The sequence below is a fragment of the Micromys minutus genome (assembly GCF_963924665.1).
Source record: "Micromys minutus genome assembly, chromosome: 3".
In the NCBI taxonomy this organism is placed as follows: Eukaryota; Metazoa; Chordata; class Mammalia; order Rodentia; family Muridae; genus Micromys; species Micromys minutus.
Genome location: NC_137972.1, coordinates 68,635,155 through 68,658,666, shown reverse-complemented (window position 1 = coordinate 68,658,666; position 23,512 = coordinate 68,635,155). Strand labels below are relative to the sequence as shown.

Sequence of the window (23,512 nt, the reverse complement as noted above, 5' to 3'; positions counted from 1 at the left end):
AACAGATCTGGTCTTGTTTGAAGCTCTCTCCAGGCTGGCCCCAACCTCCTTTATAAAGTTACACATTTCATCAGCATTTAACTCCCTGAGACTCACTCAAACTGAGACAGAAGTAAACCAGCCACAAATCCATGACGAAAAGTACATCTTCAGGCCCGGGAAGGACAGTTCTCTTCCTGTTCTGGAATGAGCAGCTATAAAACACACGGTATGCACACAGTGGCCACACCGTCAGGGCCGGAATCAAAGACGCCGAGGCAGCGGTGTCATGGTGGGGGCACAATAGTGAAATAAACATTTTATGGGCTGGAGCCCTGGCTAAGTGGCGGGACACTTCCTTAGAATGAGGAGGACAACCTGACTTTCATCCTTACCCACAGCAGAATCAACAACAAAACAAAACAAAAAACCCAACCAAACAAACCAACAACCCCCCCAAAAAAACCCAAGAAACTAGAACCTCCAACCACCACCATAACAAAAGTCAAGATGCAGACCCACAAGGCAAAAAGGGAAATTACACGTGAATTTTTCCTCATAGGCTTTTAGAGGAAACTAAAAAGGGATTTCTCTCAGGGTAGAGAGTTTTAGGCAAACAGGAGGAAACAGGTTACCGGAGCCTTGTGACACTGCAGCAACAGTGTTAGTTGGTGTCTTCCAAAAACCGGTAATTGTAACAACCACTACAGGAGTACAGCCTGTCGACGGTGAACTGGGCTTAGGGATGTTCTAGTTAGTTCTCACACTAATAGCTAATAACTAGTGCTTGGAGCACAGTAGGCGCTCAATAAATGCATCTGTAGGAAATGAGGGGCCACCTTTCTGAAGCAGGGTATGAGCCTTATGATTCCATGCTTGGCCTCGCCCAGCAGGGAGGAGTCAGGCCTTCATTGCTGCTTAGAGGCTCAGCCCTGTGACCCCTCCTGGCAGGAAAGAACTCTTCTATTCTGAGCTGTAACCAGCTGGAAACAACAGCATTCTAGTGGGACGCTTTCTCATCACCATCATTGCCACCATCATCATCACCATCACCATAATCATCAGCAGCAACATCATCACCATCATCAGCATCACCATCACTATCACCATCATCAACATCACCCGCATCACCATCATCATTATCACCATCATCACCACTATCATCATCACCATCATCATCACCACCATCATCACCACCATCACCACTATCACCATCACCACCATTATCATCACCATCACCATCATCACCACCATCACCACTATCAGCATCACCACCATTATCATCACCATCACCATCATCACCACCACCATCACCATCATCATCACCACCATCACCACTATCACCATCACCACCATTATCATCACCATCACCACCATCATCATCATCACCATTTGAAATCTTAGAAGAGAAATGGTATCGAGTGGGAACTTGTTTGGGGTAGAGGAGTGCAGCTTAGGCTGCCCTGCCTGTACTGGTTCTGGGTAGACTGAGGCCGGAAGGGACGCCCAGGGCAGCAGGAAGCAGGTTCTGGATGGAGCAGGAACCCTGACAGTAGCTCCACTTCATGTTTGTCTGAAAGGTGTCTGGCTGGTGAAATGTCAGAAACCCTTCAAAGGCTTTCCTGACAGTTTTCCCTCCAGCCTTGGCGGGAACGGCAGAGCCTGGGGCAGCTGTTGAAACCTGAAACAGCTGGTCTGGACGATAATGAAAACCTTCACGATGTTCGTGCTGACTCTGCCGTGGAAGGAAAAGTTAGATCCAGGCACGCACGCGCACCCGCTCCCTTCAGCGTGGCTTGGCTTCCAGCGCTTTCCCTGAGTCTGAGTGTGTAAGCTGACGCCTGGATTCAGGTTGGGGCTTTACAGTGGGGAAGCCTGAAAGCATAGTGCCTAGTGATGGTCAGGGAGTCCTCAGAGGTTGGCGAGAAGTCACCTGCAACGGTAGCTCTAAGTCTCTCCTCCGAGGAAGAAGATTCCCATCGGCACTGCCCTCTCCGTTCCTAGTAGTGAGGACACATGGAACCCCAAGGAAAGCTGCAGACAGGTTAGGGACCAGTGTGAGCCTCAATTTAGCATCTAGAAACCTGGGAGAGATAAGGGGCAGATGAGGTCACACGGGTGGATGTATTCTGTCAAGGATTCTGCCCAAATAAGTTTGACCTTCCACCAGCACCTCCTCCAGGGCTTCCCATGACCCACCGGGGTTCGAAAGGTAACATTCCTTTTTTATTTCGCTCTTAGGGCTTAGCATATCCTTGAGTTGGCCAGGAGGCCCTGAAGGCACAGGGAGTGGTGGCCATTTGCATCTCCGAGGGTGTGTATGGATCCAGTGCAGAGCTGAGGCTTGGGCAGTGCTGGCCGGGTCACAGTAAGGTGGCCACGGGTCCACAGCAAGTAGAGACCCCAGCAATGCAGGCAGAGGCTCTGAGATGACACAGGGCAGAGAGGTTACTGTGGGTACCCCTCATTTCTAAGGCCATGATGCTCTCTCTGCCCGTCTCGCCCCGTCAAGAGCACAGGGAAGCTTCTAGCAGCTCCCTGCCCTGTAAGCATCCTGACCACAATGTTTGTGTGAACAGGATTGTGTGAGCTCCCCTTCTTCCTCCTGGGGTCGCTGCTGGCTAGTGGGTTTTTTAAAATTGATTCTTTGTGAATTTCTCACCATGCACCCCAACCCCACTCATTTCTCTGTCCTTCCATATCTACCCTCGGCCCTTGCAACTTCCCCCCAAAGAAAACAAAGATTAAAAATAAAAATAAAAAATAAGGGAAAAACTCCCCGTCTCATAGTGAAGCTGCTGTGTGTCCCACAGAATACTGTTTTGTCCAAGCATCTTTACTTGAAAATGTTCTTTGCAATGAGTCATTCATTGATCTGGCTTGAGGCCTCTGTCTTCTGCTACATTTTCAGTACTGGATCCTTACCCGGACTCCTCTTGGTTATCCTGCTGTTGCCTTGTGTCATGGAGATCCTGCAGGACTGGTCCCAGCAGTTCACAGATGAAGTTGGGTTGGGCCAACTCAAAGCTTTGGATTTGGGCTTGGGTGGTAGCTGAGTTGTTCGGCCTGTTCTGACTGAGGCAGCAGGCAAGGTACAGGACCAGCTCTCTTGGGCTCACATCATGAAGGCCAGCTCTCAAGTACTGCCTTGGTGAGGGGGGCAGGCTGTCGAGCCCTAGGAGCTGGCTCTTCTGTATTAGGGCGCTGCAGCCAGGGAGGGGCCAGCTTATCTGCTCCCACATCCTTGGAGCTAGTGTATGTCCCAGCCACCAGGGCCAGCCCTACTGTGCTACCCAGGTAAGGGGTGGGGCCATACTGGCTAGTCTCATGTCAACTTGACACAAACTGGAGTTATCTGAAAGGAGGGAACCTCAGCGGAGAAAATGCCTCCATAGGTCTGGCTGTAGGGCATTTTCTTAATCAGTATTTGATGGGAGAGGACTCAGCCCATTGTGGGTGGTACCATTCCTGGCTTGGTGGTCCTGGGTTCTATAAGGAATCGGGTTGAGCAAGCAATGGGAAACAAAGCCAATAAGGAATATCACTCCATGGTTTTGCATCAGCTCTTGCCTCCAGGTTTTGAGTTCCAGTCTTGACTTTGATGATCAACCGTGCGTGATACAGAAGTGTTGGCCAAATCAACCCCTTTCTTCTCCAACTTGCTTCTGGCTATGGTGTTTCTTCACAGCAGTAAAACCTGAACCAAGACACTGCTCAGAGACACTTTCTGTATATTTTACTTTGTGTGCTGTCATCTGCATCTCAGGGAGGAGCTGGGCTACTTGCAGAGGACAGAGTAGCTTCCCTGGGGCTTTTCAGTGGCCTCCCGCATCAAGAAAGCTCATTGGAGGGGATTCTGTTACTGGGAGGCCAATTGTCATTTTGATCTTTTTGGTAGGAGAGACTTCAGATTTTACCTGTGTTGAGTCTCAAACTCAGGATAAATGACTAACTGAGGTGCCAATTTAACAAATCAAAGAGGACTCTGGCCACCTGCCTCCTGAGGTGTCTACCTGTGACAGAGTCATCCTGGCTGGCAAACCTCACCCCTTCCTTGAATTCTTTAGCCCATACCCCAGCTTCTGATTCCCATATAACCCAGCCATTTTGGTCTCTTGGTCTCCCAGCTTGATTCTTGCCTCTTGACTCCTCTCTCAGCCCCCATCTTCTCTCTCTCTTATCTTTCCCTCTGACCCTTCTCCCCCTTTCCTGTCATGCCTGGGTTCGTTTTGGATCCTTCCAGAGGCCTCCCATATCTACACTAAATCTTCTCTTCAAGTATACCTATTAGCATTCATGTCCACTTTTGTTTTTTGCTTTTTTGTTTGTTTTTCTTCAGCATGGGAAAAAGTCCCCTTTTAAAATAGTGCCCATCATAATCCCTTTACACCAACTGGCTTCTCACTGTTTCAGGGGTTGAAGGACATTTGTGCTTTTGAACAGAAGGCATGTCAACCATAGGACAGTAGTCATACTTACTCATAAAGAACTGATACACATCCCTGTTTTAGGTGTCCAGGGTTGAATACATGGGCTCTACATTTATGGGGTGCACTTGGTTATTGGAACTGGTTTCTAGGAAGTGCTGTTCTAGCCCTGGAGGTAGGACTATGCCAGATCATAGCCCTGGCAGTACCAAGTGGGACTATGTTCCTTATACATGACTTGGATAAAGGATTGGCTGCTTGTAGGAATCAGTTCCTAGAGAGTCCACCCAGCCTCTCCCAGGCTCAGAGCACTGAGGTGCCCGGTTGTCCCCAGCAATGTCGTACACATACATAGCATTAGGTCCAAAGTGGGCCCTCAAAATGGCCATGCTGCTGACACTGTCCAAATGACAGTCCAGCTCAGGCTGGACTGTGATTGGTGGGCAGGATTACCATCTAAACTCAGCATCCCTCAGAAACCCCGTGAAGTGGGTTTCTGTGTGTCAGGAAACATTACTTTCCTTTCTCCCATGACTCCCACCTTCCAGACAACTACGTCTGGTAGTGGGGCTTCTGGTTCCTTATTAATTTAAACGAGCCTCTAGCAATTCAAAGTCACTATTCTAGGTCCCAGGACATTCTAGCTTATGCACTTTTTCCCAGTGCAACATTCATCCTTAAAACCAGGAAGGCTCCCCCCTCCACCCCCGACAGTTTGCTGTTCTCTCTGCCCCTAAGGCACAGCCTGGCAGTTTTGAGCCCCCAGGAAACCTTTCTTTCTACCCAGGGTGTGGACTTGTTTGGTGCTTTTACTGTGCCCTTGTTACATCTGGGAGGGATACGGCCCACCCTCTAAAGTCCTGGTCCTTCCTAACTTAAAGGAACTGCTGACTAGAGCCTTTTGGGTGTGGGTTATTTGCCTATGCAGGCTTCAGTTCCTTACCACGTTCAACGCTAAGATTTAGAGTCTGCCTCTTTGGCTGGCCACTTCTCTACCTGCTACCCACCTGCTTCTCCTTGCCTGCTTGGTACAGGTCCTCTCAGAGCTGCCTGCTCTGTCTCTTGCACCCTGGAGCTTGCTCTGAACTCTTGGGAACCTCATCACATGGAAAGAGATGCCTTTCCACTGCGATCCTGGGTGTCTCACTGACTAGTCCCTTGGGGATGGATGCCCTTGGGGACTGAGGCACTGTTCTATGGCACATGCCTCTTACTGTGTCACCCTATGGTCCCTTCCTATTGAAATCCTGTCTCTGGCCTCCTATTTATGGCCCCTTTCTCAAGTCTTGTCTACCTAATTGCTATGCTCATGGGAACTCCTTACTGATACCCATTCTTCAAGGCCTTTGCCTTCCTCTAACTAACCATGGGCTCTTCTCATTTAAGATTAGACTGTTGACTCCTCTCTCCTGCTTTCTCTAATCTCTCCTCCCCACCCCACTTTAGACTTAGACACCATGAAATGACACTGCCTTATTTTTACTGCAGATATGGCTTGGCCTCCATCCAAGCTTCACAGTCAATCTCAGCGGCCAGGAAACTGCACGTCCAATTTCCATTCTTACAAGTTTCAACAACTTCTGTCAATGCATAAACAAAGGGTTCAAAAAGCTCTTATCTCCAAGCCTTCTTTACTCTCACCTTATCTAAGTTTTCCTTGCTTTTCTGCTTTTGTCCCTTCCTCTGCTCTCTGGGTTCAGTCTTACAGAGATTCAAATGTCTTTTGGGCACGGATAACATGCTGCTTTTGTCTACCAAAAAGCTGGCACTTGAGATGACATTTGGTTTGCCCCACATTAGACTCAAGCATTTGCCTCCAAAGCCTTTGTTCTGGCCTAGGTTAGTTACCTGACTCTGACAGGAAGATAGGAAACAAAACAGACAGGCCCAGAAAAAAAAAAAAAAAAAAACATTATATTTTGAGAACTGGGTGATGGTTTCCTATAGAAGTTCCTGATGATTGGGAAAAGATCTTTACCAATCCTATATTCGATAGAGGGCTAATATCCAATATACACAAAGAACTCAAGAAGTTAAGACTCCAGAGAACTAAATAATTCTATTAAAAAATGGGGGACAGAGCTAAACAAAGAAATCTCAACTGAGGAATCCCAAGTGGGTGAGAAGCTCCTAAAGAAATGTTCGACATCCCTAGTCATCAGGGAAATGCAAATTAAAACAACCCCGAGATTCTATCTCATATCAGTCAGAATGGCTAAGATCAAAAACTCACCTGACAGCAGATGCTGGCAAGGATGTGGGGAGAGAGGAACTCTCCTCCACTGTTGGTGGGGTTATAAGCTGGTACAACCACTCTGGAAATCAGTCTGGCGGTTCCTCAGAAAATTGGACATAGTACTACCTGAGGACCCACATATATCACTTCTGGGCATATAAAAGTCACTCCAACAGATAACAAAGATGCATGCTCTACTATGTTCATAGCAGCCTTATTTATAATAGCCAGAAGTTGGAAAGAAGTCAGATGTCCTTCAACAGAGGAATGAATACAGAAAATGTAGTACATTTGCACAATGGAGTAATTACTCAACTATTAGAAACAATGACTTTCATGAAATTCTTAGGCAAATGTATGGAATTAGAAACCATCTTTCATCCTGAGTAAGGTAACCTAGTCACAAAAGAGCACACATGGTATGCACTCACTGATAAGCAGATACTAGACCCAGAAAACTCTGAATACCCAAGAAACAATTCACAGACCTTATGAAGCTCAAAAAGAAGAAAGACTAAAATGTGGATGCTTCAGTCCTTATTAGAAGAGAGAACAAAATACTCTCAGGAGAAAATAGAGAAGCAGGGACTAAAAAAAGGTCATCCAGAGACTGCCTCACCTGGGGATCCATCCCATATGCAGCCACCAAACCCATACTCTATTGCTGATGCCAAGAAGTGCTTACTGGCAGGAGCCAGATATGGATGCCTCCTCAGAGGTTCTGCCAGAGTCATACAGATGAAGATACTTGCAGCGAACCATCGGACTGAGCATGGGAACCCCAATGGAGGAGCTAGAGAAAGGACTGAAGAAGCTGAAAGGGTTTGCAACCTCATGGGAAAAACAATATCAACCAACAAATCCTCCTCACCCCCAGAGTTCCCAGGGACTAAAACACCAACCACTGAGCACACATGGAGAGACCCATGGCTCCAGTTGCATATGTAGCAGAGGATAGCAGAGTCTAGCATTAAGGAGAGGGGCAGCCTTTGGTCCAGTGAAGGTGCTGAGGTGGGAGTGGGTGATTGGAAGAGGGAGCACCTTCATGGAAGCAAGAGGGGTTCGGAGGGGGGAGAAGGGGATAACATTTGACATCTAAATACATAGAATATCTAATAAAAATGATTAAAAAAAGAAATGTAAGTAGACAAAATATACAAAAAAAAAGAAAGAAAAGAAAAAGAAAAAGAAAAAAAAAAAAAAAAAAGAAAGAGAAGTTCCTGACAGCTAAATGTAATCACACATGTTTATCTCTGAATACTTTTACCCAATTTCTTGGTTTTGTTTACTAAATTGTTTCCCTACTTAAAGTCATGGATATCTTTAAAGCTTTTGCTGAAATAAAGCTTTCATTATTGCAAGACTTGTAGACCATTAGAGGTATCATTTAAACAAACAAACAAAGTATAATCTGTAAAATCTCAAAAAGAAAGGTTACCTTAAAAATTAAAGCAAAAGAGGTTAATAGTTAAAAATCTGTATATATAATTTTCATTTGCTATAGTGTACTATATATGTAACTTGTATATAACAATTTTTTTAGAAAAATATAAATTTTTAAAAAGTTGACTAAGGAGACAACACCAGGCCTCCAAGATGGTTTGCCTTATTTTATTTTCCCTAGACCAATTAGGTAACATCACATATCTAAGATATTTTGAATAAGGTTTATAAATTCCTAAGGCTATAATGCTCTATTCAGCCTCACAGAAACCGACTCAGAGGTATCTCTCTAACCATTTTTGTCTTTGCTAACACTGTTAAGCTCAAGCTATTTGGAGAACCAAGTTATATAAAAATGATATTTTATAAAAACGTATATTATAAAAGGATCAGAAAAATGAGGTTCCTAGTATCTCTATGGAATGTATTTATGGTTTAAAGTTTATTTTGATATTAAAACATCTTTTATTCAAAACATAAATTTTAAGGCACAAACATAACAGATAAAATTAGGAATCCTTATAAACTGCTAGAGATAATTAAAACATAAAAGTTTATGGTCTGTCACCTTATAAGTTATCAAATTTAATATGCTTAGAACTATAATTTTAGTCATGCTATGTATTTATGTAATTTAGTTATGGAAACAAACTTGAAGAGAAAGACCAAATTATATCTTCCATTATATATAGTCTTTTGTATATGTTAAAGTTAAGCCTGAGGCAAGTAACTGAAAACAAGTTTAAAGTGAACCTAAAGTCTGTCTAGTGTAAATAATGTTCAAAATCAGGTATATTAAAATAAAGAATTTGTGCCAGTTGACAGCTCTCAAACTCCTCAGAGAGATCTGAGCAGGCATTTAAGGTGTTTGTTGGGAGGGGAAGCTGGAGAAGACAGAAAAGGCTTTCCTATACTGAACAGAAATACCAGACTCCTGCAGCAGCCCAGAGGCCACCTCCAAAGAAGACAGGGTACCAATGGAGTCCACCTGGAGCCTGCTTCAAATGTGTCCATAGCAGTCACTGGGCAAGCAACGGCACTTTATCTCACTCACCTCAGGACCCGCAAAAGCTGTGAGCAGGCTGGACACTAGGAAGCTGACCATCCCCCGAGTTCCTCCTATACCGGAAAATCTCTCAGATCTTCTGGGCCTGGCAGTCCAGACTGATGCTGCTCTGGGACCCCGGCACCCAACACTTTCACCAAGATTCCCACGAAGGAGCCCAGGTTAACTACCCTGATTAGTGGGTCTGACCGCCATTTTTTTTTTTTTTTTTTTTTTTTGCTACCAGGTGAACCAGCTTCTTCAGGAGGAGAGGATTAAAGACCTGTCGGAGCTGGATCACAGAGCAAGATCTCCAGGGGCTGACTCTATGTGGGACTCTCCCTTTGGTGTCCCCTAGATGAAGCCCCTGGATCCTCCAGCTCCTTGGCCCACTGATACTCACTCTTCCTGTCATGATGATTGCTCCCTGTCGCATCAGGGTCTTTCAGTGTTGGGAGAAGTTGATATTAAGTCCATCATGGCCAGACAGCTCCCTGAGCTTGGCACAACATGGTGGACTTCCTTTTGCAGTGGGGCTTCCTCTTCTCCGTCTGACCTTATCTGTGGAGGCTGACCTCCATCCACATCCTCTACAGGAGAGATGGTTCTTGGTTCTTGGAGGAATGCCGCACGGGTCTTGCCAAAATCACAGGTTTGAATCCTCTCGTGGTGAGAACCTGCCTAGCACCTAGAATGCCTCTCCATGCAAATGAGGCATTCCCAGTACCTTGAGCTCCAGCCAATGTAAATTCACTGGGAAAACACCTTCCCACTCTCCGAGGTTTATATAGCCCTTGCTCACCCCAAATAAAACAGACATGCAGAAGCTGTTTCACACCACTGTAAACCAGGTGCTCCTGCCAGACTCTCCACCACCGGCTGGCATTCCAGCTGTTTAAAGGTTGCCCTGTGTCATCTCCATTTAGTTGCAAGTAGCTAGTACAATGAGTACAGTTGTCCCCAACAATGCCGTACACATACATAGCATTAGGTCCAAAGTGGGCCCTCAAAATGGCCGTGCTGCCACATTGTCCAAATGACACACAGTATGGGCTCAGGTCGGGGTGGACTGTGATTGGTGGACAGGATTACCATTTAAACTCAGCATCCCTCAGAAACCCCGTGAAGTGGGTTTCTGTGTGTCAGGAAAAGCCGCTACTTACCTTATCCCCCCAGCTCTCTTCCCCCAACTAACTCCTACAATGGGGCGTCTTAGTTCCCTATTAACCCAATATGAGGAGGCTAAAAAGGCTCAGACAATAGTCTACTATTTCCTGTCTAGTTTGCTTGCTTATTAACCACAGGAAAATAGTGGCACCCATGTCCATTGTCCCTGTCACCTGGAAAGTAAGGTCATGGGGAGTCCTGTTTACCTTTGGCTGAGAATCCTATTTACCTTTCTTTGCCAAAGAAGGCAGAACCATAGGGACATTTCTATCTGAATGGGGATGTTCCCAGCCTCCAGCCTCAATGATGTAGCGTCAGAGACAGTGGTAGGGTTGGACAGCTCCTGGGGCAGTTCTTGAATCACATCTATGCCCTTTCAATTCCACCTTGTTCCCAGCTGGCCCTGCACACACATGTAATTTAGCATCTCTGGTTCTGATCTGTACGGCCGAGCAAACCATCTGTGAGATCCGTCTTGATGGGCGCTTTTCTGATGCTGCCTTGACTGGGATGGGGACTGGGAACATCCCCCATGGAGGGCTGTGGGCTGGTCATGATCTGCAGACCCACTGTGGCTGGGCTGGGGTAGCTGATTCACAAACACACATAGCCATTCAGCCTGTAAAGTAGCCATAATCTAGGGAGGTCATTACATTCTTGGGACCCTCGTTCTTAATGCCAGGGACAACTGACTGAGCTGGCTATGTTACGATGGGTTCCTTAGTCTCCCTACAAGTTGCTGTGAAAAGCCAGGAAGCATTCATCCACTAAGCCATGGCTAGGAAGGAGAAGGCTTGACCTCTGCCTCCTGAGACAGGCAGGTGAGGACCTGCAAGTTTGAGGGATACTGTCCTAGCATCCTCAGGCGGGGGAGGGAGGACAGAGGTTGGGACTAAGAGCAATGGAAGACGGGGTCACATGACCAATCTTTTCTTGGGCTATTTCTAATTACCCTTGGTGCTTTGCTACTCTTTATAGCAGAAATTCAAAGTCCTTAAGAAAAGAAAAGTACCTACTCTGTCCTCAAAACCAGAGGAGTAAGACATCTATGCCTTGGGTGGCCATAGATGCCCTATGGTACTCTAAGGTCCACAGCTACCAGCCCTTGGACTCCCAAAGCCACCCGTGCCTTAAACACTTAATTGGGGTCGGATTCTGCCAGAAGATGGTTGGCAAGGGGCTTAATTGCCTCATCTCCTCTTTTTTCGACGAGAGGAGTTACTGGGGCTGGCTAGAGAAGAATGGGGATGTGGAACATAGGGTGCAAAACAAAGAAGCTGTCACTTTGCACCCCCAATGGTACACGGCTTGTCTGGTCCTGGAACTCACCTCTGCCTCTGACCAGGACAGCCTGTGAACATGAAGCTCATCAGTTCCTCCAAGGCTGGGTCTGCACAGCCTGGGTCAGGGAGGCTTAGCTAATGAGGCCAAGCACAACGGATGTGACCGGGGGCCACACGTGTGCGAATGGAGTCATGTTTTAAGTGGCTGAGCTTAGTTGTCTAAGAGTAATTCTCGTCTAGACCTTGGAAAGCATGAACATCTTGGAGGTGCAGGCAAGGGTAGCCTTTCACAGACCCAGTACGAGAGAGAGAGAGACAGAGAGAACTAAACCTATGGCTCCATGTTATCTCTATTCTCATAGCCCCTCAGGGTTGCACTGTTTTTTCCAATAGCCTTGAAATTAGATTTCTTCTACCTGAGATTCATCCTGGCAGCTCCATGCTGAACCTCACTAATGGTCATGCTTCTGGGGTCGGTTTCATTTGGAGAATGAGCCTATGGTCTTAATTCTGACCCTGGTCAGAATTTGTCAAAGATTTGGAAGAATTTTATTTCTTTTTTTTTTTTTTTTTTTTTTTTTTGTCATCTCCAAATTCACAGTTCTCCAAAGGCTACATTTTGACACAGCAGGGGATACTTTGTTGGAAGTCGGTGGCAGGGGTGGGGGGTGGGGGTGGGAGTTGAGCTTAGATACAGGTTGAGGGACAGCATAGGAATCTCTGCAGGTACTAGAATCTGGGGTACAGCTCTCCAGTAGACAGGCTTCTCCTCTTCCCAGAAGCCAGAGGCAGAAGTGAATTGCCTGTTTGGGGCTGTCAGGTGACGGTATCCTGAGCCCAGTCATTTCAGGAACCAGTACCATCTTACTGGCAGGGCCAAAAACTGAGTTCATGTCCCCAGGCCCCCAGATCCTTCAGGTGTTTAACATCTGTCTGTTAACAGCGAAGGATGTAAAGAGGGAAATCACCAATTATCTAAACTAAGGCGCACAAGCAGTGAACGCGCTGCCTGGTAGGACGTAGTAAAGTGACCAGGTGCAGCGTGCCCACTTCCTTTGTTCCCTTATCATTCTGGGCCAGAGTCCAGGAGGGAACCTGACTGCAAAAACTGAGGTTTTCAGTTGCCGGGACATTAAGGACGAAAACAGACTCTGTTCATGAGACACTAAGCTTGTCTCTGTGACAAGGCTCTTGGGACAATCTACTAGCTGGTTCTTACACAGACTTCAGTCCTTGCAGAAATGAATCATTCAAAGTTACCAAGGGTCAGACAGCGAAGAATAATGGTGATGATGATGAAGATGATAAAAATAGCCTTGGTACAGTCTACGGGTGTGGATGCAGGTTCACATGGATGTGGAAGTCAGGCATAGTTCTTCATCTACCTTCAATCTTTTCATTGAACAGGTTTCTCACCAGTGTGATTGGCAACAAGCCCCAAGGATCCACTGATTTCCACTGCCCCAGCACGGGAGTTACAAGGGAAACTGTACACACCCAGTTTTTACACACACACACACACACACACACACACACACACACACACACACACACACAGCATCACTCTGAGAAACAGTCAATTGCCATAGAACCTTCCCTGCCTCTCTAGGTGCCGACTCCGCAGCTCTTCAACATCTCCAAGGGCTCCCACATCCTCTAGGCTCTGCCTCAGCCTAGCACCCATATTTGTGAGGCTTTCATGGTGGGTAGCTATGTGTTAGGCTCATGGCCCTTTGCTGGGGTACCACTAGCTCTTTGAAAAAAGCAGAGAGGCTGGTGAGGGACACGTATTGTGCACTTCAGGCTGCATTTGATTTGCTCCCAAATGCAAACACCGTGGCTGTGGCTCTCAGCACAGTGCTGATGGCTTAATAGAGCAGGACAGCAGGCTGTGGTGGTGCATGCCTTTAACCCCAGCACTCAGAGGTGGAGGCAGGTGGATCTCTGTGAGTTCAAGGCCAACCTGCTCTACAGAGTGAGTTCCAGGACAACCAGGAGACAGAGGAAAAAGAAAGGGAAGAGCTGGGCGGATGTGTGTGGGTCTCCGAGGGAGGAGAAGGAAAGTGAACTTGCCTCTTGATCTCCAGCGGGAAGGGAGCCCAGCCTGCTGTCCTCACCTTAGACCAGTCGCCAGTTCTCCACTCATAGCAGCTGGAGTAGTCCTCACACGTCTCCTCTGCTTTCGGCCTTGTGGACGCATCACATTTCCCTTGGGAGTTGGTGCATGTCACAGTCCGTTTCTGGACCCCTTTGCCGCAGTTGGCAGAGCACTGCACGACACGATACGGGTGTTTAAATATATCCTAATTCAGCTTAACTCCATTAATACCACTGAAGTCCCCACTGTGGGCGGGGCCCAGAATGGGAGAGCATAAATGATGATGATGATGTATAATCTGTACTTGAATTTGAGTTTTTCACAGTCCTCTTTAAATCCCCAGGGGACCCAGCCAGGTGGCTGGTGGTGGGTACAGGATCCAGGACTCGGAGGAACTCATGGCCCTATGTGGTCAAAGGAGAAAAGTGGAATTCGATGGCCTGTTTCCAGGTTTAAAAGATGCAGCTCGGGAGTTCAAAGGGCAAATGAAACATGAGCTGGCGGGAAAGCAAAGGACAGCTGGAGCTAGGTAAGGCTGTGGGAGGGAAGGAGCCTGAGCTAGGTGGCCCCCAGATACACAAAGCAAGGACCGCCATCAGAAAAAGAGGCAATAGCTAGAAGCCATGAGTGTTTCTCACAGGCAAGCTCTCAGAATTTCAGCACGGGTACCAAAAATGAAGATGGCAACATTCCATATGGTGGTTTAGCTCGCATACTAGGAGCCGTGGCAAGAAACAACTCTGAGAGGGCATCTAGGTAGAAATCGGGGGGAAGGGGGTCACAAATGATGATCAAGCTCTCAGGAGGTCATGTCTGAGGTGTTCTCATGCAATAAGAAGGGATGACAAAAGCTGGGAACTGGTGGTGCACACATTGAATCTCAGCACTTGGGAGGCAGAGGTGGGCAGATCTGAGTCTGAGGCCTCACTGGTCTACAGAGTGGGTTTTAGGACAGCCAGGGATGCAGAGAGACTCTGTCTTTGCAGAAACAAGCAGACAGACAGAACAAACCAAGAAAGAATGCTAAGCGAGGAAACTGACAAGACACAGAGACAATGGGTGCTCTGGGACATGGCTGCATCCCGCTACTGGTTCCTCCACTGTGGGAAGAAGGCATGGCGTAGTTACACATCACCTGAAGTAGAAAGAAGGCCAGACAGAGAGAGTCCTGTCACCTTTGGGAGATCATAATGGACAAAATGACAAGTTAGCCAGTGAGCAGAGGGGACAGTTTACATCCTCCAGCCAGAGGGCAGAAGGAATACAGACCACAGCTCAGGGAGCCCCCGCACCCCCTGTAATATGCTATTGCTATGTGCGACTCCCTGAAAAAATGCTACCATTCCACAAAGAAACAGAGGAGGCTAAAATAAAGGCTGTGCTCTGCAGATTTCAGCCTGCCCAGGTTATCATGTGTGGCAAGCCTTTGCAGTGACAAGCGTGACAACATTTTAATTAAAGAGTTCCAGCATGTTCAGAAAAAAACACAGAGAGCATTATACTTGACATTTCTGTTATTGATGTTTATCCTAAAATATTACCTACCTTCTTCCTATGAATCTTTTTTTAATTTAAGATTTCATGTGTGCAGATGAGGCTGAGTATATGTATGTGTCACACATATGTAAGGGTGTCTTCAGAGTCCAGAAGAGAGCATGATATCTCCTGGAAATGGAGTTACAGCCCATTGTAAGCCTCCATGTGGGTGTTGGAACCCAAACCTGGATCTCTGCAAAGGTCTCCAGCTCCCTTAACCCCGGAGCCACCTCTCCGGTCCTGGATGAACTCTTCCTTCTATGCCACTTTGAGACTAATCTTGACTGGCTTGTTTCAGAAGGCACACACATGCCTCGAAGCTAGTTGTGGGGTCACCTGGAAGAGCTGGGGAAGCACGTGAACACAGGCATGTGGCACTGGTAAAGTGACCTCCGTTGTTAGGTCTTCAGGACATTGCGCCTCTTGGCCCAGGAGAAAATCACGCCAATAAAGTGGTGGTGGTTTTGGCACCGAAGGGCTGTCCCTATTCTCCACGGCACAATTTCTTGACCATTTTGGCAACTCCACCTTTAATACTGAACTTGTGGGTTGTATCCTGGTACCAGTACCCACAGCAGCTGCACAGCAACTCCAGGGTCAAGTTACCACCTCTGCCTGTGGTCAGTTCTTAGATTGTCCTACTATAGTCCTACAGGTCAGTTCCCGTGCTGTCTAGTCTGTGTTTCTGGCCTCTCTCTGGTGTTCTAAACACTGTTTTCTGGGCCTAGTCCTGGCTCTGCCCACTTTGGTCTGTAGCCCATTCTCTTAAGGTCCTCAGCCCTGTCTGCCTGAGGAAGAGCAGATACAGGAGGACCTAGGAAGGTGATGCTCAGTCTGTTTACTTCCCCCAGGATGGGGCTGAGAAGCTGAGGATGGAAGGGCTCCCAGCCAATCTTTCATTTCTTTCTGATATTAGATTCTCTTTCCAATAAAGCCATGAGGAATCTGCCAAGGAGGTGGGTGGTAGTCGTGATCAATAACGTTGTGTAAATAAGTTTCCAAGTCTCTTCTCCCATGGGAAAATGAAAGTCAGTTCCTAGCAGAAGGGCAGCAGGCTCGTTGGCACACAGCAGAGGTACAGGATACTAGCTGTGTGGACAATTCAAGGGGGACAATCGGATCCGTGTTCTAGGCAGGCAGCGTCAGGCGGACCAGTGTGGACACTGGCTCAGGATTAGGATCAGGCACGTGCAGAGAGATGGGCAAAGAGGCGAGCCTTTAAATCCTGTTCCCGTGGGTCACACTTCCCCTGTGGTGGTCTTCCATGTTGTAATGAGACTTGGCTCTTTAGGTAAGAATGGATTTTATTTTTCCTGTAGGGAAGAGTCTAAGTAGAAAATGTGGGGATTCAATCTGATTAAAGAACAAATCTTGTTTGATTGAGATCAAGGTGTCCAAAGCCCTAGGGATCACCTGTCCTGGGGAAGGGGGAGGGCGTGGTAATTTACCTCTACCTCAAGTATAGAGGAAGAATCCTCAAAAACAATAAACCAGAACCTAAGTGTATATAAAGAAAAAAAAAATCAACCAATCTTAAATTCCCCGTGTTTCATCAAATATCACAAAGGGCAGGTTAAGGACCCCAGTCCTTAAATGGGTGCATTTTAAAATTTGTCTGAAATTAAACTTCAGTTTGGAGTGGCCAAGGGTAGGCTTTCTGTTCATTAAAACAAGCCAAATACTTTTTTATTCAAAATGATTCTGTTTGGCAATCAAAGAGAACTTTAAAAATATTTTCCATACTGAAGAGTGTCTTGGATCTAGCTTCCTTATGTTTCCCAGACTGCTCTAGGTTTTGTGGAACCCAAGGCAAGGTCATCCTTTTATTTAGCTATTTTTTTGTTTGTTTTATATCCAGACAATCAACATAATTGCAATGTCAAGGCAAAGCCCTGAACGATGACATCATCAGAGACGAAATGGTATTTCCAGGACTGGCCTTCTCAAAACTTGGGCCTAGCTGACCTCTTTCCAGCTTGGTGTGAAATTTGCAACTGACTCTCATACCAAATACCTCCTAGCATTTGAGTCTGCAACCTACAAATGCTTCCCTGACACTGCAGGGAAGACTTTGAAGCTGGATACTCAACTTGACCATATTACAATTCAACCACATCTGAAGGAGAATAAAAAGGTCAGGTTAGTGGGTGAGTATGTATGTATGATTTCTTTCTCTCTCTTTTTCTCTCTCTGTCTCTATTATCTATCTATCTATCTATCTATCTATCTATCTATCTATCTATCTATCTATCTATCTGTCATCTGTCCATCTATTATCTCTCAGCACCAAAAATGAAATCAATTTACCAGTGGTGTATAGATATCCATCCTCAAAACCACATTGTGTACCTTTGCTAGTCTGTTTTTTATCCATTATTTTAGGTGAAGCTTAAGGAAATAGGAGCTGGAATGCACTTGTGAGCTGGCCATGGGGCAGATGAGGACTGTGGTACACGGGGATGAGTAACAAATACCTTGGAGTAGACTGCGCACAGTGGGCCCTGTGTTTAAAGCCTACAAGTTCTTGCATGGCTTCAGCCTCAGTGACGAGCCCAGGGACTCACCTCTGACCACTCTGAAGCCTCCCAGATAGACAGGCAGTCCTGGCCTTCACAGCTCTGTACTGCTGTCGGCCGGGGTTCTGAGCAGTAGATGGGCCGGGTAGTGACGTGTGTGCCATTCTGTAGCTGGTACACGCAAGTCACCTCCCGATGTTGGACGCCCTTCTCACAGGTCGCTGAGCAGGGACTCCACTGACCAGCTACCCACCTGCCCAGAGGGAGAAAGAACAGTTAAAAGATAACCTGGCAGTGGGTGAGTGCGGAAAGAGATGGATCTAGGATCCTTGTCATGGAGATAACTCTAGGGCTTCGAACAGAAATTTACCAGAGCTGTTCCCCTTTGTTATAGGGGAACACGTTTAGTTCAGTGGAGTATGAGTGGATACAAAGCTGGTGTTGTCCCAATAACAGCTTAAAAATATTTATTTATTTGTGTGTGTGTGTGTGTGTGTGTGTGTGTGTGTGTGTGTGTGAGAGAGAGAGAGAGAGAGAGAGAGAGAGAGAGAGAGAGACTGTATACACACATATGTGCTGATGTATGTGTGGAGGCCAGAAGAAGGTATTGTGGTCTTCCATCTCATTCCACCTTTGCCTCCGAGGCACGATTTTTTTCCTAAATTGGGGGCTAACATTATAACTAGGCTGGAAGCCAGAACATACCAGCAAAATTCTCCTGTCTCCACCTCCCTCTGGAGCTGGGGATGCAGGTATTTGTAGAGACAATCAGCTTGTTATGTGGTTTCTAGGATGCAAATTCTCATCTTCATAAATTGTGGAACAAACATTCTTAACCACTAAGCCATCTCTCTGGAAGCCTCTCCTCTACCCCAATCCCAACCCCCAACCCCCGTCCAACAGAAACTTGCAATGTGGTTGTGAAGTTGGTTATGATTCTGTTTCCTGCCCTCTGCCATAAGAACCCATCACGGTTTTAAGGCAATGTGATGTTTGTTACCGCAGCATTAGCTGACTGATATAGTTTGCACAAAGACCTCTCCAGTACACCTAGACCAGGTTCTATCTGCTTTCCATGGCCCGAGAAGTCTAGAAGCCAGTAACTTTTGATGATGACATCTTGTGGGCCACTGAAAATGGGCCTGAAGATGGCACTTGAAATGCTTTTCTAAAACTGCCTACCATCCACTGTTTCAATCATCTGTGAATGTGTGTCTCTCTGTTGGCTTCAGGGTATTGGGAATCAACTGAGCAACTTGGAAATGACCATTCACCAGGACACATGAGGCGAATGTCCTTTTGGGGATATCAGTGAACTGCCACTGCTTGGTCCTTTGGTAATGAGCAGTCTTAAGCCTCTCTTTCATCCTTCCTTAAATATTCCCAATGCCCAAGACATCTCCAACTCTAGATGGAGAGCACAGATAGCCATTCCATGCCTCAGCAGGATAGCTTTGAGTGGCATTTAATGAAATCTCATCATACCACTTACTCTGTAGAAACATCAGTAGCATTTTCAGAATCATCTGAGTGGGCACTGGGTGGTGTTACCCATTTCTTCTTCTCCAGGAATCACTTAGCAAAGCTCTTCCTGTTGGACGCACCACTGATGTAAGAGGGATAGAGATGACTGTGCCCATTGTGTGATGTGACCCTGAGCAGACACAGTATACTATTTACAGACCATTGACCCCAGCATCCAATCCACATTAGCCTGCGTGCACTCGCTCCATGTATATATCCAGCCCCATATTTGTTCAGTGCCATGTGCACTCAGCCAGCCCTGTGCACTGAGCACCATGTGTACTCAGTCACGGTTTTTCGGTGGCCTCTTTGGTAGGTGATGGGAAACAGGACAATGAGTATTGGACATGTCACGAACTTCTTCCTGTTGTAGTCTTTGAGATAATGGGTTCTCAAGCCTTCCTGTTCTAATTGTCATGGTCCAGCCAATCACTAATCCTCTTCAAGTAGATAAGCAGGAGGTAAGGATGGACCAGCAGGTACCTGTCTGTTTCTCTTGAACGTAGGAAATAATGAGTTTCTGTGATTTTCACCATTCTTCTTATTGATTCTTTCTTTTTATTTTTATTTTCTCAGCTGAAAACAATCATTTTGCTGGAAGAACTATAAGTAGCTTCCCTCCCTCCACTGCCTTAAGCACTTGACCCTTACTGTCCTACTAAACACTACAGTGCAGCAAAGTCCAAGTCCTCAAACTTAGGGAAGGTGCTTTGTAGTAATTTATACTACAGTTATAACCTAGGCCATTTTTGAAGTGCACATAATATTTACTAACCAAGTGGCTTGCTAGTCCTTCTAAGCCATAGTGCTTGATGGAAGGTCTGTTAACACAGGTCTTACCTAGGCTCTGAGAGAAACTGGCATTCTTGGCATTAAGGAAGCATCACTCTATACTCTGTCTCTATAGTCAAATGGAGTTACTTGTGTACCTGTGTCATCCCAGTTACCTTCTCAAAGGGATATTGGAAGGGATGGGGGGATCCTGCTCCAGTGTGACCTCAGTTTGATTAATTACATCTGCAATGATATAATTTCCAAGTGGGATCACATTCTAGCCCCCTGGGTGTTAGGACTTTAACATACTTTTTTTTTTTAAATGCTGAGTTAACCTACCACACAACTTTAGTTCTATCTGCAACTTAATTCTCCTGAACTATGTAACTCAACATATTTCCAGGTCCAAGAGAATAGTGTGGGCATTGGGGTGGGGCGTTAGACCATTATTATCAACCCGTCTCATTCATAACTCTGAGAGTCTTCAGCTTCCCTTCACTACATTTTATGTTAGGGATGAAACCCAAGCCCTTGTGCATACTAAGCAATGTGTTCTACCAGTGATCCAGCCTCACTTGCTCTCTTCACCTTTATATTTATGTGGGCTCTTGTTATATGGTCCAGGCTCAGTTTGAACTTTTAGTATGCCTACTTTAGTTGATTCAGTGCTTAGATAAGGGGTGTGTACCACCTGTGCTGTTGGCGAGATTTAAACTGGACAAAAGACTTGTTTCTTGAGGAAAATGATTGAGCTATCACAGACACGATGGCATTGTCAGAAGCACAGTCTCTGGCACAGTCACTTTATGATGGATGTACAGCAGATCCCAAATTAGATGACCATAAAGAACACACATCCTCCCAATCATAGAAGACAGGGTGACATGCTATATTTCACAATACCAGCTAACGAAGGAATTATATAGGAGGCTCAGGGTTAACCCCAGCACTTCAGCGTAGGGGATAAGGAAGGGTGTGCTATTCGTGAGCAATTGAAATATTCACCACATTTTTCTGAGATGCAAACTCAAGAAACAAGACATCTGCATGTGATTCCATTTATTACATAGGTGGGCACATCCCAGGCACAGCATCAAACAGGCCACACCTAGAATCCACAGCACAGAGTAGATGACTCAAACCACTCTAGCAGTCCCAAGAAGCTGCAGGTCACAGCCACTGAGGTAGTAAACTTGCTCAATCCCAGTCTGGCTGGACCAGATATGCACTTATATTTGCTGAGTCAGTCTTATCCAGATTCTAGGGTTGGGGTGTTCTATTCAGCATCCTAGTCTTTATGAGCCTTCGTCGATGAGAAGGAAAGGAACTTATCTGTAGCCAACACTTGGCTACAGAGGAAATGTAGCTTGCACCGGGGCCTAAAGGTCAAAGTGAGGTTGGCTAAAGAAGAGAGGTTCAGTAGTCAGGTGGGGAGAGCTTGTCAATAGACTATAAAAGACAGAATGCAGCTTCATAGACTGAGGTGACCAGTTCTTGGAGTGTCCTTATGGATGGCATGCCACTGGCCACAGAGAAGTGCTCATGGTGCCTTTGGGAGCTTGGGGTGCTATTTTGGTTGGAGACACTGGGTTAGAGATCATGAGCAGGGAGGGCTTGGAGGACGCCAATTTACTCTGTGAAGCCGTGCATCAAAACATTTGTTGTCTTTGAGGGAACAGAGAGCTCAAGACCCCCTCAGCCACCTAACTATGTAGATGCTTAAGTCCCTTATAAACAAGAAATAGTATTTACACAGAACTTACATCCTTCTGTATGCTTTACCTTGCCTCTATGTGACTTATAGTGCTGGAAAGAAATAATAGTCATAGTCGGTTATTTTGGGAATAACGACAAGATAAAAACCATCTATCTGTATTTACTTAGCAGATACAATTCCTTTTTTGGGGAGTGGGGTTCAAGACAGGATTTCTCTGTGAAGCCCTGGCTGTCTTGGAGCTCACTCTGTAGACCAGACTGACCTTGTCATCATAGCGATCTGCTTGCCTTTGCCTTCCAAGCTCTGGGATTAAAGGTATGAGCCATCACCACCTTGGTCACAATTCTTTTTAAAATAAACATATCAGTTTCAATTAGTAGTCAGTTTGATTAGTGAATACATAACCCACAGATGGGGACAAAGGGTTGTCTGCTATGTAGACCAGGGAGGGTGAGAAGAACATGCAAAAGTGACCTAAGAAAGGGAACTAGCTTCAATGTTGGGGGTTGGGTGGACTGAGTAATATTTTCTGGGGTTGGTTATAGAACAGATCATGGGTAGGATGAGGCCTGGGAAGAAACAGTAACACTGGTGAAGTTGTGCAGCAGTTTCCTCCTAGTAGAGCATTCCATCTTTGGAGAAGCTCCCAAGACATCAATTCTAAAGGGAAGCTCATCATTAAGACTTAGGAAGCACACAGTTTATCTCAGGAAGTTCCTGAAACTGACCAGACACATAAAGCTCTTGGTTTGCCAAGGTTATACAAGCAATAAAGACTACTGAGAAATACCCTGGGTTAAGATAAACTTCCAGAAGAGAAATCCCCAAACCTATTGAGCTGATGGGTGCACACTCAAGTCCTCAATCCCTAGTTTGCCTGCTGGGTGACCAGGAAAAGGCCACATCCTGCCCCTTCTTTATAAAACATTGGCAACTGCTTACACCCCACAAGCTTATTGCTAGATGAACTGAGATGATGCCCTTTCCTCAGGGAAAACCCAAGAACTCAGTGAGTCTACCACGCTTCAGGCCTGACAGATGTAGACTATTCTGACTGCTTAACTATTATTAAAAAATGTAGATGCTGGCTCTGTCAAGAGAAGCTCTGGTTTCTAGGGGTTCCTGGGTGGCCATTCTGAAGTATGAGAGAGATGAATAAGGTCCTCTAAAATTAATTTCCCCCCTCATTCTTAATAAGTTTGCATAATTCAGATGTGAGGAGTAGGTATAATAGCAGGAGTCTCCTGCTTGAGGACTAGTTACTATAGAACAGGCATCTTATTTATTTGCTTTGAGCTTTGGGCTCCTCCATGCACGGGGCAACAATAGAGCAGTTTGAATATATTTGAACATAGCAGCCAAAGTATTCGGAGGATGCTCAACACAGGGAAGCCTGCAGGGTTGTCAGTCCATTTTCCTTGACACAGGAATTCTGTCCCCTGGTATGAATGTCCAGCTAAGAGGAAGCCAACACTTTTCTCTGTCTCACTGGTGACAAAAATCTTTCCTAAGCCACCTGTAACTTTGTTCACTGTGTGTGTTGTGAGCCTGGGGAATGGGTTGTACAGAGACTTGCCAAGTGCCCTTCCTTCCCGTTTAACACCAGTCAACAGCACGAGGACCATACTTAGCCGCAGACCTTCTCTTCTGCTTAGGAACCTTGTCCCTTTCTTAGCTTTTGGCAGACTGGAGCTAGCAACTCTTATGAGAACCGTCAGACAACTTTCACATGTGACATTTATAGTTTCTGAAGACAGGAGACAGCTT

General features: G+C 46.1%; 1 protein-coding gene across 1 annotated transcript in view; it reads right to left on the bottom strand.

Moving 5' to 3' along the window:
- Window positions 1-23,512, bottom strand: part of ADAMTS17 (ADAM metallopeptidase with thrombospondin type 1 motif 17) — a gene marked incomplete at both ends in the record, with an annotated part of 292,773 nt that overhangs the window by 6,425 nt on the left and 262,836 nt on the right. Inside the window, 2 exons of the mRNA XM_080913724.1 lie at window positions 13,698-13,850; window positions 17,779-17,983. Coding sequence (XP_080769850.1) covers window positions 13,698-13,850; window positions 17,779-17,983 — 358 coding nt within the window. The remainder of the gene's footprint in view (window positions 1-13,697; window positions 13,851-17,778; window positions 17,984-23,512) is intronic.